Consider the following 16,870-nt stretch of genomic DNA (forward strand, 5'->3'; position numbering starts at 1 on the left):
AACTTTCTGTTTCTCATCAGACTATTTATACCAATAACCTTTTATGATTGTGACCTCTTCAGAAAGTTCCATATTGAATCCGATTTAAAACATCATATTAAAAAAAAAATATGACAAACAACTGAAATTTCTATTATTAAGAATAAGACTTCCATAACTTTTATATACCACAAGCTTTAATTCTATCAGAGATGATTTTCTATCCAAGTTTACATTCCAACAATGCAGTTACACTTTTTATGTAAAATTACTGTTTGAAATCTCTCATCTTATTCTATGCTTGAATATGATATATGATGGTTTAAACTTGGTAATACAGAAAGTGTACCACCAAACATATAATGAAGTGTTAAATACTTTTAACCACTGAATCATTACTGTCTCTCAAAATTCTGGGTTTTAATGCACTATAGAGAAATGACAAGAATCGTTTTTAATTCTGTTTTTGTTGGTTTAATGACATTTTTGACATGACATGAATAAAATTTACAGGTATGGTCAACAAAAATAAAATACAATACACATAAAAAAAAATTGTTTCTGTCACTTTCTTTCTCTCTCTCTCTAGGACTGTTTGTATTTCAACGATATGATTATCACAATGAATAAATGAAGACAGTCCTCGTCACAAAATACTATGTGAGGTACTTTCACAAATCAAATATATTTCAAAATGTTCTTAGCTTCTACCATTATCAAACTCACTGTTTCAACACATCTGACCTGTGATTCAAATGTTTTTCTTTCTTCCTGGAACTTGCTTTGACCCAAAACTATTTGATATCAATATTGATACTTGAGATTTTGATTTTAACACATTCACTAACACACAAATTACAAACAGCATAATGCCAAATGCATGAAATGATTTACCATGTTCCAAAATTACGATGTAGGAGACAACATTCACATATTACAAAAGATTTCAACGTCAAATAATGTTAGCGGAACAGTGATCAAATAAAACGATATATATGTACAAATGATTTAAAAACTTCATCTTGAATACTTCCAATGAATTGGTTATGATGTCATCTCATTTGGATGAAAATGTTCATAAAATGTTAAACGAGAATTACCTACGGCAAGTCTATTGTGATTAAAAATACAAAAATAAGTCTTGGTTTTGTGTAGAATTATCTTCAAAATGGTCGGATATGAATTTCCTAATATAACTGTTTTATATAGAGCACTTGAAAAAATCAGTATCTACGCATTCTTTTCATTTCTCCAAAGTCTTCTTGTGTTGCACCTTCTCTCCTTCTGTCCATACCCATCCCACCCCGTCCCATACCAGGTCTACCACCATAACCCCCTCCCATACCTCCCTGACCCTGCATTCCACCTCCCATTCCCATGCCTCTGTCAAAACCACCTCCGTTTCCACCAAAACCTCCTCTGCCTCCTTGAAATCTTGCCTGCTGTTTACGAGTACACCAATTCACACATAAACATTTCAGTTATGATAATGAAATATTTAAGATTTAAGGGTTTAAAGTGTCAAGATATAAATGTTTATATTCCATTTCAAGTGTTCATATTTAGGTCACATTTCAAATATAGTCCATTAGGTTTCGAGTTGTATATTTCATCGCAAGACATCATGTGGTACATCCAGCAAAGCCATGGGGGAAAAAAGAGAAAGGAAAATATATGTTAGCTATGGTTCTACAGTTGCTTACCAATCAAAGTAAACACATACTGGGTATCTGTTGTGCTAGTGTTCCTTAATTTCTATACCTGCTCACATCATTCTATAATACGTACACCATATACTTGCTGAAGAATTGTCAAATCTCAAGATATTCCATACCATATACAATATTTACTTTTTTATATATCAAATCAAGTTTTGCTGTATTCTTTCAATAAATACATAAAACAGTCAGCTACTTCGTGGATACTGTGCCACTAAGTTGCTTTTCTCAAAAAAACTTTATTCAATTCATACATCACATACCGTGAAAATACACGACGACTAGAATAGTTAGAAACACACACTAATGTAAACATTTTTCATCAGTTTTCAGTTCAAAAAACATTAAAAATTTACTGCATGTCTTCATACTATTATTTATCTTGGGCAGCTTTCTAGTTTACAAAAAGTTTTCTTTAAACTTCAAGCATATGTAAACCTTTCATGATTTTCTTTCGAAATATTAATTTCCAAATACTCTCCCAAATGGTTTGACATCATACTTGATTCTACACATGAATAAAAATAGATGTTTCATCAGTTTTTTACTTCACATTTTAATGTAACATTTTTGAAGCAGTACAATTTTTTGCAAAGAAAAATTCCACTAACTTTCCTACCATACATCACTTGCTTGTACAAATCACTGATAAATGTTGTAACTGACATTGATTTTAAACAAGTAATCAACATATTGATTTGCTTCAAGCTCTTTTGCATATTCAAACTGCTTTAAGATTGCAGAAACTTTCCCTTTGTTAGTAATTTCTAGCAGTTACATAACCAAATTTTGATGAAAATGAAGTTTATACAAATTATTGACTTCAGAATCAGTAATACCATGAAAAAAGCAAACTTGTTAGATGTAAAAAACCCTTTTGTTTGTCCAAGCTTATCTATCATATGCAATTAAATACACACTTCCAATTTTAATTTAAAGAGAAAAAGTCTTTAATCAAATACATCTGTCGAATCTACTATTTCAAATAGTTTTCTTACTAGGATTTCTCAAAACAAACAAGACCTTTTGTTGAAATTCCAAAGGACAAAAAGACAAAATCCATCTTTTTTAAGAATAATAGCAACAAGCAACTACAAATTTCCATGTAAAAAAATTGCCCTCAACTTTGTTAGTTTAATCATTTAAACTCAATTAAGATTTACCCTTCATTTAAATTCAAAGTTCCATTTTGATTCTGTTCGACAGAATTATTAATTTCTTCATGTTAAAAATACTGCCCACTGTTTACCTTTATTTCACCTACATGTATGAATCAAACATACAAATACTGAACTTTTTTTGCATACCACTCAAAAGACTTGAACATTAGGATGTTCACCATCAAGACCTTATATGATAACCAAACATTCCTCTAGTCACTTATGATATAAAATTTGTAGAGCCTTTGTACCTTTTCTGATTAAATGAACCTGAAGAAAAGACATGATACATTAATTACTTCTTCTTTCTTTGCTTTTAAATTTGTGAATCTGAATATTAAACAAGAGAAAAGAAAATGGTTAATGTCTATCAAAAACAATTTAGTTTTCTTATATCTTATATCAAAATTGTTAAGAGTTTCAAGTCTATTATCTAAATCTTCCTTCATATTAAACTGCAGAAAATTAACTAAAATACTGATGGGAAAATTCAAATTTTGATAATACATTTTGTATACCAGTATGTGCTAAAACTTTTTATAATTTATCTAAGATGCAACATTTGAATATGTGCTAACATATAACCAAGATTCCCATGCTAAAGCACACCAATAAGCGAGTAAGAGTTTAAGTGAAGTCACAACCTCTTTTTTTTTGAAACCCATACTCAAAGAAAGGTGGCTAAGGAAATAAAAAATAAGAAATGGCTCTACTGAAAGCTTATCACTGTGAGCAATAAGAAAGTCATAATATATTTGTCTAAACTGACAATAGCAGAATAAAATCCTTCGTGACCCAAATAACTTAATATTTGCATACCATTTCCAAGGGGAAAATGTACTATAAAAAATTATTCTATTAATAAGAACGTTTTTCACACATCCTTTTTTTCAACAGGATGTATGTGAACAGAGGAATAGATTATTATATCCCAATCACATAGTCTAAATATAGAATCATTGGTTCAATTCTGGGCTATTTCTTCAGCAAGTATTATGGCATATAGATATTTTCAAATACTATGTATGTGTAAGCATTTCAAAACTGTTCTTTCTATATAAAGTATAATGGTGTTCAACGATCCAACATCTTTAAAACGGAAAACACTTAAGCACAACAGATAACCCTTCATCAATTTCTTTAAATCTGCTTCTCTTATAGAAATGATCTGAAAAATAGCTTGTATCAGAAAACGTTACACAAGAATTATCAATAAAATAACCACAACACAAATACAGTATTCAATCTAAAATGTCCCTTGCATCACAGAGGCTGGAAATACATTTTGTAAATAAAATATATAGATTTATCTTTGCTGATAACTTTTTCACACCAAGACCATCAGCCTCTGTTATAAGTGCTCTTTAACTTCCACAAGTTTTTATATTTTATGTTTTTATTTTTGTTTCATTTATATCTAATTTATTTTAATATTTTATATAATTAATTAATTTATATTTTAAGTCATCAAAAACACCCAATAACAGCAATATACATATTAATATACATATTTTCTGTACCTGTATTTTTTCTCCCTTCTGTAAGAGTTGATTTGTGGACATGTTTGTTTACAGATACTGTATGACAGTTGGGCTTATTTCATATTCTTTTTCACTCTTCTTATTAAACTTGATCAGAAAGCTTGCAAGATGTGTACAGGCATTGTCAAAATTTGATATTGGATTCAACTTAACTAATTGTTGCTCACCATCTAATGACAAATACTATTACTACAAAATGCAGTCCTGGTCCCAGTTTCTCAAAAAAATTATTGATTGCCAGTCATGCACAATTAGGATTACTACGATCAATTTTAGTCATAAGATTTTATGTGAAATCAAAATTGCAATTACCAATCTAAGTCTTTGATTTAATGTGCCAGGGAAGACCACTTTTACTTACACATTAAAACAAGGCATATGCAACTGTACCTCCTAAAGACTTGTTCCTAGAGGTCTACTTTAATTGAATGGTGTACCCGAGTTGTTGTCTAAATGACCTATACCCTTAACCTCCCGTTATCCAAACAAATCACATGGGAGGTGCAGAATATTGTCTTCATTAGTTCAAACGTCAAATTTATAAACTGGGAACAGAACAATAGTGCCATTAAAATCTTGCTCCAAGTTACGCTGTGATTTCCAGTTCTTTGTACGACATACCAATAAAGATCACACATTTTATGATCTCCACTTAAGAGCTAAATGCTTCTATCAAGGTCTTCTGGCAAAGAGACATCAGATTTAGTTTTTAGATTGTATCACTACAATGAAGAAATAAATGCTTCTATCAAGCTTTTCTGGCAAAGAGACATCAGATTTAGTTTTTAGATTGTATCACTACCATGTAGAGCTAAATGCTTCTATCAAGCTTTTCTGGCAAAGAGACATCAGATTTAGTTTTTAGATTGTATCACTACCATGTAGAGCTAAATGCTTCTATCAAGCTTTTCTGGCAAAGAGACATCAGATTTAGTTTTTAGATTGTATCACTACAATGTAGAGCTAAATGCTTCTATCAAGCTTTTCTGGAAAAGAGACATCAGATTTAGTTTTTAGATTGTATCACTACAATGTAGAACTAAATGCTTCTATCAAGCTTTTCTGGCAAAGCGACATCAGATTTAGTTTTTAGATTGTATCACTACAATGTAGAACTAAATGCTTCTATCAAGCTTTTCTGGCAAAGACATCAGATTTAGTTTTTCGATTGTATCACTACAATGTATAATGTCAACCCAATATAAAACATAGAAAGATTTTCATTCTTATTATTTAATTAAGAAGTATCCCGGAAAATTATTATCAAAATGTGTATTGTGGTCAGTATTATGTTCTTATTACTTCACTTTATAGAAGTATGCAACCAATGTTTTATATGCTTCCATTTAATTTAATGCAAATGACATGAAGCTTTAAATTTGTATCATGCAACATGGATAAGCTTCAGTCATGTAATACATATTTATGTCATATATAATCACCTATCAGCAAAATCATGAAGTGTTGACACCATCTTGATTTCCTTTTAAGAAGTATATCTAGATTTCATTATAATTCTATATGAATATTCTTAAATGTTAAACATATTTTATATACATTTTCTAGTTGCAAGAATACCAAATTTTTCAACAATTGTATCTCACTTGCATGTTTTCGTACATTAAAGCACATTAATTATTACCTAAAGCAATACAGAATCTTATCTCATATTCTGATTTGTCTGTATCCGCCATTCTTTCATATCACTTTAAGAATTTTTTGATGCGAAAATATCTTACAGATGAATTTATCAAATCAACAATCAAATTTTAGTTTTGACAGCAGAAATTGTGTCTTTCTTTATATCTTGAAATATCACTGATTAACACGCAATGTTATCAGAAATGAAAAATTGATGTGTATTCAAATGTTTATTCACATCTGTCAATTTTTATTGGTTTAACCAAGTCCAAAACAAAAATAGTCCAAAACTCTACACAACACAGTTAGAAAAACATTATAAAACGATAACTGCTTTTTCCAGATAATTTGCTGTAGACTATCTGATTTTTCAACAACGGCAATAAAGCTTAAACCTGATACCCATCTTTATCTCCAGAGTATTGAAGCTGAGAAGATGATTACAACAATGAAGACATTGTTTCTAACAAATGAACATTTTCAGTATGCGTGTATATCTGCCTGCTCAGCTTTTCATAAAATTTCATAGCAGTCTTCAGTAGAAACTTTTATGTCCATAGGCCCAATTAGTTTTTGAGACAACTTTGTATTGATTCTAGTAGCCTGTAGTAGAAATTTTTGTAGTTGCTGTTAACCATTTTACAAGCCTGGGCTTGTGGGCCCGTAGCAAAGTGTGGACTATTATCATGATTTTGTTGGGTCTAAACTTGTTCAAGTCAGCTTTAATACATGTTATTCTCTAAAGCATTGATACTATAGCATACCTTTTTTTCATTTTTGGTGAATGTTTGTGAAATTCTTTCCACATTCTAAAGGCATACACAAATCTACCATGCTCTGTTCATTTCTGAAGCATTGATAACAAACCATACAAAAAACTTGAATACAACTTTAGTGTGTACAAATATTGCAGTCCAATTGACCACATAACTAATTTAATTGTATACATTTTAGGGTTGTCCAACAATAAATTGCTGAACAAGCATTATTTTAATTTTCTGAATAGAGATTTTATTATTTTTACATTCATATTTAGTTTAATATTAGAGCATTTTAGTATGATTTCAGTTTTACCAGCTCATTTCTTCAGCCTACACATCAACATCCAAGACAGTTAGTTAATAATCATATATAACATCTTCTAAATAATCTCTTCGTCAATGTCTTAAAAAATGACCTTTATTTCAGAATGCCAATTATTTAAAAGAACCTTGCAGACATACAAGCAAACCAATCTCAACATTTCTTAGTTTTTAGTACTTTCAATTTAAACAATATACAGTAGTACATTTTGCATTTTTCATAATACTGAATAAGACAGTACCCAATTCCTCTGCATGACCTTCCTCATTTACAATGCAAAAGTAATTGTCAACTAGTGTATCATATACGAACAAATATGATATTCTTTTCAACTAGTGCCACACCTTTTCTTCAGAAAAAAATCATTTATTTAATTTTGATGAAATTGTTAAAATACAAGAGCTAAATTTTTTTTCTCAAGTAGATTCTTGCTTTCATACAAGTCATATTCTTTTGCTTCTGTTTCACATATTTTTGAAACAGCAGCGTCTTTATTAAACTTGGGATACTTTATTTTCCAGCATTAAGTTTTTCTATTAGAGAAACATAACATGTTCGAAAATTATTTTTTTTTTATTTATTTCTTCAGAGTACCATTCAACTACATCCGTTTTCATTTCTCCTGATTATTTTCTATTTAAATTTGCTGACTTCATAAAATACAAAACATTATTACGGAAAATGAAAAATCAGGAAACATTTTAGCTATTTGAAAATCACAAGTCCATTGATCACAAGGCTTTTATATCCGACATGTCATGCGCTTGAGTGTGAATATGCATCCTTCTGTTATACAGTAAGATACTATCTTCAATATTCTTGACCAATTCAAAAATGCATTCTGAAGATGACGATGACAAACAATTTCATTGTAATCAACTGTGTATAACTCTCATGAACTATGAGCCGATTGCAAGGTTTTACAGAGATTTATTGGCTACAAGACTTCAGACCACTGCTGAAGATGATGACATTTCTTGACAGTTCAAAATATTCTCTCAAACATAAAATAAAGATACCAATATGATAATTCACTTTTATCCATTTTTTAAACATAAATCAACTAATTTTCTCCTTTTTTAATTGGTGTTTTCCAGAATTCTGCAAGCTGGCCACATATTAATATACACAAGCAAGCAAGTGTATTTCGATGGATTTTTACAAGAACTGGTAAAACTGAACCATACACTTTTATGTTTTTAAATTTGTTTATTCATCAATCATCCACGTTTTCTTTTAAGAGCACTTGATGCAAGGGACATGCATGTCACAATTGTCAGCAACACACAAAGAAGAGAAAAACAAAAAAGTCAATAATTCCAATATTCACATTAGTCAACATGTATTCATCAGAATCGTATATTTGAAGCAGATAGTTTATATGTGTAGACAGAACCTACCTTTTTTCTTTTCTTCTTTCTTCTTATTTTCATTTAACTAGGAATTCTTTTAGTGACAACATCATGCAGCATAATGGTAATCCACTGTGTGTGCCAAATCTTAAAAGAATTCCTAATTTCATGTAGGTGTTGGTTGAAAGTGTGAATGGTGAGAAAAAGGTGAAATTTTATAACATACAAAATTTCATCTTTTTGTCTGAAGATTGTAAAAAGAAATAAGGAATGTAGTAATGTTACATTCATTATTTCTTTTCTGCTTTTATCATGTCAGAATACATCTTTTGCATTATAATCTTGGTTCCCTCAGTTCTGTAAAGTTGCTTTAATCTTTTTAAGACTTGTGATTTTTTTTAAATTTGCAATGAACTTTTACATTTTTGACATGAATGATTATAAAATGAAAGTATGCTGAAAATATAAAAACTAATCACCATAATTTTTCTCGCAAAGATATATTCAAGACAAATCTGTTTTGAATGTAAACGTTTTCTTTGGTTATGCAAATGTGCAGAATACATTACCATTTGTGCTCGTTCTGCACCTTCATCTACAGCCACATGTCCTGTCTCTTCCATGTCACCTTGTCCTGCACCGTATCGAGCACCCATGCCACCAGCTTCACCACCAGGAATCTGTGCGACACAAATTGTAAGTCAAAATCATATTATAGATTGCAAGTTTTCAAGGCAATAATCTGATATATGCTTTCCATGAAAATTGTTGTTTTTTTTCATATACGTATCTGATAGACCAATGATTGCTGGTGATGTAATACCCATGATACAATATCATGGGCAGAATTGACATGACAACATTCCAGTTTCTCGGTCAGTATAACAACTTGACCTGTCACGTTTAAATTATTACTTTCACTACAATTCTAATGATGCTTTCATTTAATATCTGCACAGTAAAATGTATATACGTGCCTTTGAAAATCTGCATAGTAAAATGTATCAATGTGCCTTTTAAAAAACAACTGATAAAGTAGCAATCTTTACACTCAATATAATCATTACCACAACTGTGCTCTACTCATAGTTCACCTTGGTTAACTTTGTACATATTACCATTTTTTTTTAAATTAGCTTCCATTATGCACTGAGGCACATGAACAAATATGAATTCAGTTTAAAATAACTTGTGCTTTTTATTTTTTCCAGTGCATGTTTATTTATGATTTTTGTTTCAGCATTTCACATTGCAAGACTTCTACTTAATTCGAACAAAATACTTACAAAAGTTAAAAATACTCATGTCTGAAAATCTTTTTCACAAATGTTAATGATGATATGCCAGCATGGTGATTTTGAGATAATTTTGTTTGTCGGTTAATCAGAAAATGAATTACAAAAGGACACATATTGTGGATTCATTACTATTCATGGGTTACCAATATTCATAGAGTTTGGGTGTAGGTTAACCAGGAATTTAAATATCCAACTATGTAAAAATTTTCTATGGTCTTGTACACAGAATTTAGCAAAACCATATAATCACAAAATAAACTGCTTCGCTGAGCGCAGCTGGAAACTCCCGCAGAGGTCCAACCCTGAACAATTGGGGCAAAAATGGACACAATATTCAAGCTTGATACAGGTCTGAATTTGGATTGTAATTAAATATTTGACATATTATAGGTTTCTGAATAAATGTAGTCAAAGAACTTGAAATTGGTTATATGAATTGAATTTATATTCAATTAAAGATTTCTTGCTGTTGTGCAATACTTAGTAAATCTGTTGTCAGACTATAAACAAATAAAGTTCAATTTCTTCCCAATGACATATTTGAAATTTATGAAAATCAATAGGGAGATTACATCAATAGCTATAAATAATTCACCAAAGTTTCATGAGAATTGCTGAAAGCATTTTTGAGTTATTGTCCAAAAACTGGAAAATCCCCCCTTTTTTAATGAATAAAACCCCATAGCTTAGAAATGTAAAATCTAAAATTTATAAAATTCTGAAGGTAGCTTACATCAACAGATATAAACAATTCACCAAAGTTTCATGAGAACTGCTGAAAGCATTTTTTAGTTATTGTCCAAAACTGGAAAATCCCCCTTTTTTTATGAATAAAACCCTGTAACTCATAAATGTAAAATCTAAAATTTATAAAAATGGAAAGGGAGCTCATGTCAATAGATATAAACAATTAACCAAAAGTCCTTGCAAGTTGGTGAAAGCATTCTTGAGTTATTGTCGGAAAACTGAAAAATCCCCCCTTTTTTAATGAATAAAACCCCAAAACTCGGAAACAGTAAATCTGAAATTTATAAAAACGAAAGGGAGCTCACGTCAATAGATATAAACAATTCACCAAAGTTTCATGCATATTGGTTAAAGCTTTTTTGAGTTAATGTCTGACATGTTGACGACCGACGGACAGACGGACGGTCAACGGTATACCATAATACGTCCCATAAACGGGCGTATAAAAACAACCGTTCCACAATCCATGAAAATTGGTACCCATGAAATGTATCCTTTGTCCTTATTGTTAATAAAGAAAAACTTAACATTTTTGCTAGAATTTCTATTAAAGTTAAGACATAGTTTACATCTCTTAAAAAAAAGCAAAACCTGCAAAATTATAAACAACAGACACTTTTATGGCCACAACATTTGTGTATTCTCTGTCGTAATTAAATTATTTGAAAACAAGATAATTCACATGCACATTAATAAAATATTCTTCTCTATTTTTAAAGAACTTTTTCAACAAAAATGATTTTCACATACAAAACACAAGCACATTACACTATGCAAATAAAGTGATTCAGCTGGATTTCTCCCTGGACAATTGAAACAAGATCAATATATACAAGATAATTTCTTTGAATCAATTAAACAAAACAGTACACTTACTGTTATTCAGTTAAAGCTTGCATGAATGCATTCACAAAGAACAGCATGCTAGATGTCCACATAGTGACATATGACTATCTATTATGTCAATGATTCTTTCAAGTGTAATGAATATTATGCTCGTTCTACCATGATCAACAATCAAGCAAATGATTTTTAAATTTCATTACCATGAATGTGCATTGTAGGAATCCATAGTTTTATGTTAAATGTAGGAATCTATGGCTTTATGTGCACCAAACAGCAATCAAACTTTTATATTTGCACTGCAGGAATCATAGTAATATATGCACGGCAGGAATCATAGTAATGTAGGCACTGTAGGATTCACAGTTGTATGAGCACTGTAGGTATCATAGTAATTTGTGCACTGTAGGAATCATAGTTGTATGTGCAGTGTAGAAATCATAGTTGTATGTGCACTGCAGGAATCATAATATGTGTACTGTAGGAATCATAGTTGTATGTGCACTGCAGGGATCATAGTTGTATGTGCACTGCAGGAATCAGTAATATATGCATGGTAGGAATCATAGTTGTATGTGCACTGTAGGAATCTGTAGTTGTGTGTGTACCATAGATATCAAAAGTTTAGTACAATGTACAAAGGAATCAAAATTTTATATGCACTGTAGGAATCAAAATTGTATGGGCACTGCAGTAATCAATAATTTTATGTGTACTGTAAAGAATCATTCATGAATCACTTTATTTGCAGAGTTTTAAGCAGAAGCAATGACAACATATAAGCCTTACATTTTCTTCTTGGTTCATTCCTCCCATTCCCATGGGTGGCACTGGAGGTGGAGGGATTGGTGGGGGACCACCAGCACCTCTGCCTCTTCCATCTCTCTGTAAGAAGACATTAACCAAAATCTTTTCGATCCCATTTTAAAAAGTGTGGAAATGCAAACTTAGCATAAGAAAATGAATCATTCAAGTATCTAACCTATTTTTCTTGATATTTATCACAATCGGTAAAATAAAGTCTTTGACCATTTGATCTAAAAAATTTGAGTTTTTCTTAAACTAATGAAACACTACAGCTCTGGTGCATTGTTTTTTTTTTCACCGATCCACAACAATTGGCACAGGGGTGACAAAACTTTCATCTTGTTCCCCATGCCCACCCTATGGAGCAAACATTCTTTTCTTTTGTTTTTATCAAAATACTTTCCATCAAATCAATTGATATAAGCAGATAAGCATTTGCATTCAACATATCTATAAAAGATTTTTACTTGTAGACAAAGGCAGTTTACCCAACCATGGACAAGTGAAAAAAAACAAAATTCACATGACCTCAAGTCATACTTACAATACTGAATATATACAAAAATATGTCCTATTTATCTAGTTATCAATACTTTCCAAGATGACAAATGACTTTTAACTTCTAACACCAAAGCCCATCCATTACATAACTAGATATGACAAGTTTCATTTATACCGACTTAACATGCATGCAAACACTTCACCTTAAAAATAACAATTTCTTATCACTTCCACTTATCAAGGATTTTAAATTGACATGTACAAAGCAACCATGGTGACTACTGATATCATTTAGTAAGCTTAATAGTTCAATTCATTTATCGAAACAGAATAGAAGATTCTGTAAAATATACATTGTATGCACAAAACATGTACATTTAAAAAATGTTTATCCCGTGTTTACAAAATTATACCTGTTCCATTTGATTCCTTGGTCCTCCTGGACCCCTCATACCCATATCACCTCTCATCAACATCTCCCGTCGCCGCTCTTCTTCCTCACGTATCATTCGGTTTTCTTCATCTCTTCTGAAAAAAATCAGTATTTAAGGGTTTGCAAAACTACATAAACAATATTGTATTTTGTCATGTCAGAGACAATTGTAGATTACTACATCCTCCATTTTTTCATAGTGTTGACATGGAAGGAAGCCCAAAGGTTTGATCTATTTCGCGTCTATTAAAACATGTATTGCTCTTTCCAGTAAAAGATTTTGGTAGTGTTGAAATTTCAAATGAAAAAGCATAATGCTGCATTGACAAATTAAACTTTATTATTAACATTACAATTTTTTGTGTAGTATATTTTTCTTGCTATAAGTAATCAATATTAATAATGTACTATTAAAATGAAATATTTAATGTTGTAACAGATGGCAAAATGTTTTGATAGATCTCTCATCTTCACTAGGAGAAACTTGCCTTGATGATGTCAAACTTTGGGAAAATCTGTCTGTTTATTTTAGAATCATTGTTTTGGAGTAAGATTGCAGTTATGAGCTGAAAGATTGAAGTGTTGAGTGTTTATAACTCTAACATTATGAAATAGCCGATACATTGATACAACATTAATAAATTTTCAAAGACTGAAACAAACCTTGAATCAAATTCTTGTCGTCTTCTCATCTGTTCGTTTCTCATTTCTTCTATTCTTCTCAATTCTTCCTGTTGTCTCATCAAGTCTATCAAATATACAATACATATCAAACATAATTTACACACTTCTTTTACAACCTTTGTCCCTATTCACAATGAAGCCGATATACAGACCTTTTATGTGAAAGTGTAAAAATCAATCTGAAAAGTACTAGTTCACGAAAGATTACGTCTGATTTTTTTCTGATCTACAAAGCTGCATTTTTTAATTTAATAATAACATATACATTTCACCTATAAAGATAAATATGTATCTAGTTAAATTATATATTTCTTATATAAAAATGCCTCCAATAATCTCTATATTTTGTTATGGAATTAGGATTTGATTTTTTAAAAAAGATAGCGCAAGTCAAATCAAATGTTTAGATCCAAATCAACTTTTTGGCGCTTTAATAATGCTTGAAATTAGTCTACATACAAATTTTTCCTTAGATTGATGTTGATGTTAAATCCTTATAATACTGATAAGATTTACTTAGTATAAATAAATCCTATAATACAGTACAATAACGAGTGGAACTACATAAGTAGATATGTTTAACAGACCTGCTCTGATCTGTTCAGCTTGGTATTCATACATAGCTCCCTCCATTTCAGATTCCAGTTTGACTCTCATCTCATCCATTTCTTTCTTAACCCTTTCCATCTGTTGCTTCTCCATCTCATCAACCTCACGATATTTCATGGCAAATCGGTACTCAAATGACCCAATTGGTGCAAATCTTGGTTCTTTCTCCCGGTCCATTCTCATAGAATCATGTCGTGGCAGGTACCTCTCTGAAACGCCATCTTCTTCATCCCTTACATCTACAGGTTCTACCATTATAGGTCTGGGGTATCTGAAACCAAATGCAACATTGTAGATTTGTGTTTTTTTATATTTTCTTTTTCTGATTTTCCCCGATTTCAATAATACTACTAACAAGGTGATTCTGTTTAAAATCTCTCTTGATTACAGTGTACAGTGATTCCTTGTGGAACAAGATGGATGCTGGTGATAGCACCCTGGGACACAACCTCTTCCTATATAACTCATAGAACATAAAAATATATTTCAGTGTGAATCACCCACATAAACCAGCAAGACTGATGTTTAATCAGACCTGGTGTATACTGTAATAAATGCATTATAAGGACATAAAAAAAATAAAATGCTTCGCTGGGCGCAGCTTGATACGACCGCAGAGGTCGAACCCTGAACAGTTGGGGCAAGTATGGACACAACATTCAAGCTTGATACAGTTCTGAATTTGGATTGTGATTAAATATTTGACACAGCATAGGTTTCTGACACAGAAAGAATGTGGTCTAAGAACTTCAATTTTTTTAATTTACCTATTATGGTCTAATGTCCAAAATCAAAATACATGGTTAGATTCAGCATATCAAAGAACCCCATATATTCAATTTTTGTTGAAATCAAACAAAGTTTAATATTGGACCCCAACTTGGACAAACTTGAAAACTGGTCCCATAATCAAAAATCTAAACACATGTTTAGATTCAGCATATCAAAGTACCCGAAGAATTCAATTTTTGTTAAAATCAAACTAAGTTTAATTTTGGACCCTTTGGACCTTAATGTAGACAAATTTAAAAAACGGGACCCAAAATTAAAAATCTAAAAACACGGTTAGATTTGGCATATCAAAGAACCCCAATAATTAAATTTTTGATGAAATCAAACAAACTTTAATTTTGGACCCTTTTGACCTCAATATGAACCAATTTGATAGCGGGCCCACAAATAAAAAATCTAAATACATGGTAAGATTCAGCATATCAAAGAACCCCATATATTCAATTTTTGTTGAAATCAAACAAAGTTTAATTTTGGACCCCAATTTGGACCAACTTGAAAACTGGGCCAAAAATCTAAAATCTAAATACATGTTTTGATTCAGCATATCAAAGAACCCCATATATTCAATTTTTGTTGAAATCAAACAAAGTTTAATTTTGGACCCCAACTTGGACCAACTTGAAAACTGGTCCCATAATCAAAAATCTAAACACATGTTAAGATTCAGCATATCAAAGAACCCCAAAAATTCAATTTTTGTTAAAATCAAACTAAGTTTAATTTTGGACCCTTTGGACCTTAATGTAGACCAATTTAAAAAACAGGACCCAAAATTAAAAATCTAAATACACGGTTAGATTTGGCATATCAAAGAACCCCAATAATTCAATTTTTGATGAAATCAAACAAAGTTTAATTTAGGACCCTTTTGACCTCAATATGAACCAATTTGATAGCAGGCCCACAAATAAAAAATCTAAATACATGGTAAGATTCAGCATATCAAAGAACCCCATATATTCAATTTTTGTTGAAATCAAACAAAGTTTAATTTTGGACCCCAATTTGGACCAACTTGAAAACTGGGCCAAAAATCTAAAATCTAAATACATGTTTAGATTCAGCATATCAAAGAACCCCATATATTCAATTTTTGTTGAAATCAAACAAAGTTTAATTTTGGACCCAACTTGGACCAACTTGAAAACTGGGCCCATAATCAAAAATCTAAACACATGTTTAGATTCAGCATATCAAAGAACCCCAAGAATTCAATTTTTGTTAAAATCAAACTAAGTTTAATTTTGGACCCTTTGGACCTTAATGTAGACCAATTTAAAAAACGGGACCCAAAATTAAAAATCTAAATACACGGTTAGATTCAGCATATCAAAGAACCCCAATAATTCAATTTTTGATGAAATCAAACAAAGTTAAATTTTGGACCCTTTGGACCTCAATGTGGACCAATTTAAAAACGGGGCCCAAAATCCAAAAACTTAATACACGGTTAGATTCAGCATATTAAAGAACCCCAAGAATTCAAGAATAAAACCCCATTGAAATTGATCAAGAAATAAGCAATTTATAAGAAGTATCTTCTTTTGCACAATACTGTGCAATTGAATATTTCTTGCTATTGCGCAATACTGTACAATTGACAATTTCTTGCTATTGCGCAATATTGTGCTATTGGATATTTCTTGCTATTGCGCAATACTGTGCAATTGAAGATTTCT

At 31.0% G+C, this 16,870-nt stretch overlaps 1 protein-coding gene across 6 annotated transcripts in view; it reads right to left on the minus strand.

Annotated features, from left to right (window-relative positions):
* LOC127724233 (non-POU domain-containing octamer-binding protein-like) overlaps positions 1-16,870 on the minus strand; it is a 48,125-nt gene that overhangs the window by 19,842 nt on the left and 11,413 nt on the right. Inside the window, exons 4-9 of one of the 6 annotated variants that reach the window (XM_052231151.1) lie at positions 14,375-14,667; positions 13,767-13,851; positions 13,084-13,195; positions 12,152-12,247; positions 9,044-9,154; positions 431-1,421 (exon numbers count right to left, since the gene is read on the minus strand). In XM_052231151.1, the coding sequence (XP_052087111.1) occupies positions 1,203-1,421; positions 9,044-9,154; positions 12,152-12,247; positions 13,084-13,195; positions 13,767-13,851; positions 14,375-14,667 (916 nt within the window). In that variant the 3' untranslated portion in view covers positions 431-1,202. Of the gene's footprint in view, positions 1-430; positions 1,422-9,043; positions 9,155-12,151; positions 12,248-13,083; positions 13,199-13,766; positions 13,852-14,374; positions 14,668-16,870 lie in introns of those variants that run through there. The other 5 variants (XM_052231149.1, XR_007992404.1, XM_052231153.1 and 2 more) reach the window with 5 other exon arrangements.

Source organism: Mytilus californianus, unplaced genomic scaffold (genome assembly GCF_021869535.1).
Source record: "Mytilus californianus isolate M0D057914Y unplaced genomic scaffold, xbMytCali1.0.p SCAF_14, whole genome shotgun sequence".
Taxonomy (NCBI): domain Eukaryota; kingdom Metazoa; phylum Mollusca; class Bivalvia; order Mytilida; family Mytilidae; genus Mytilus; species Mytilus californianus.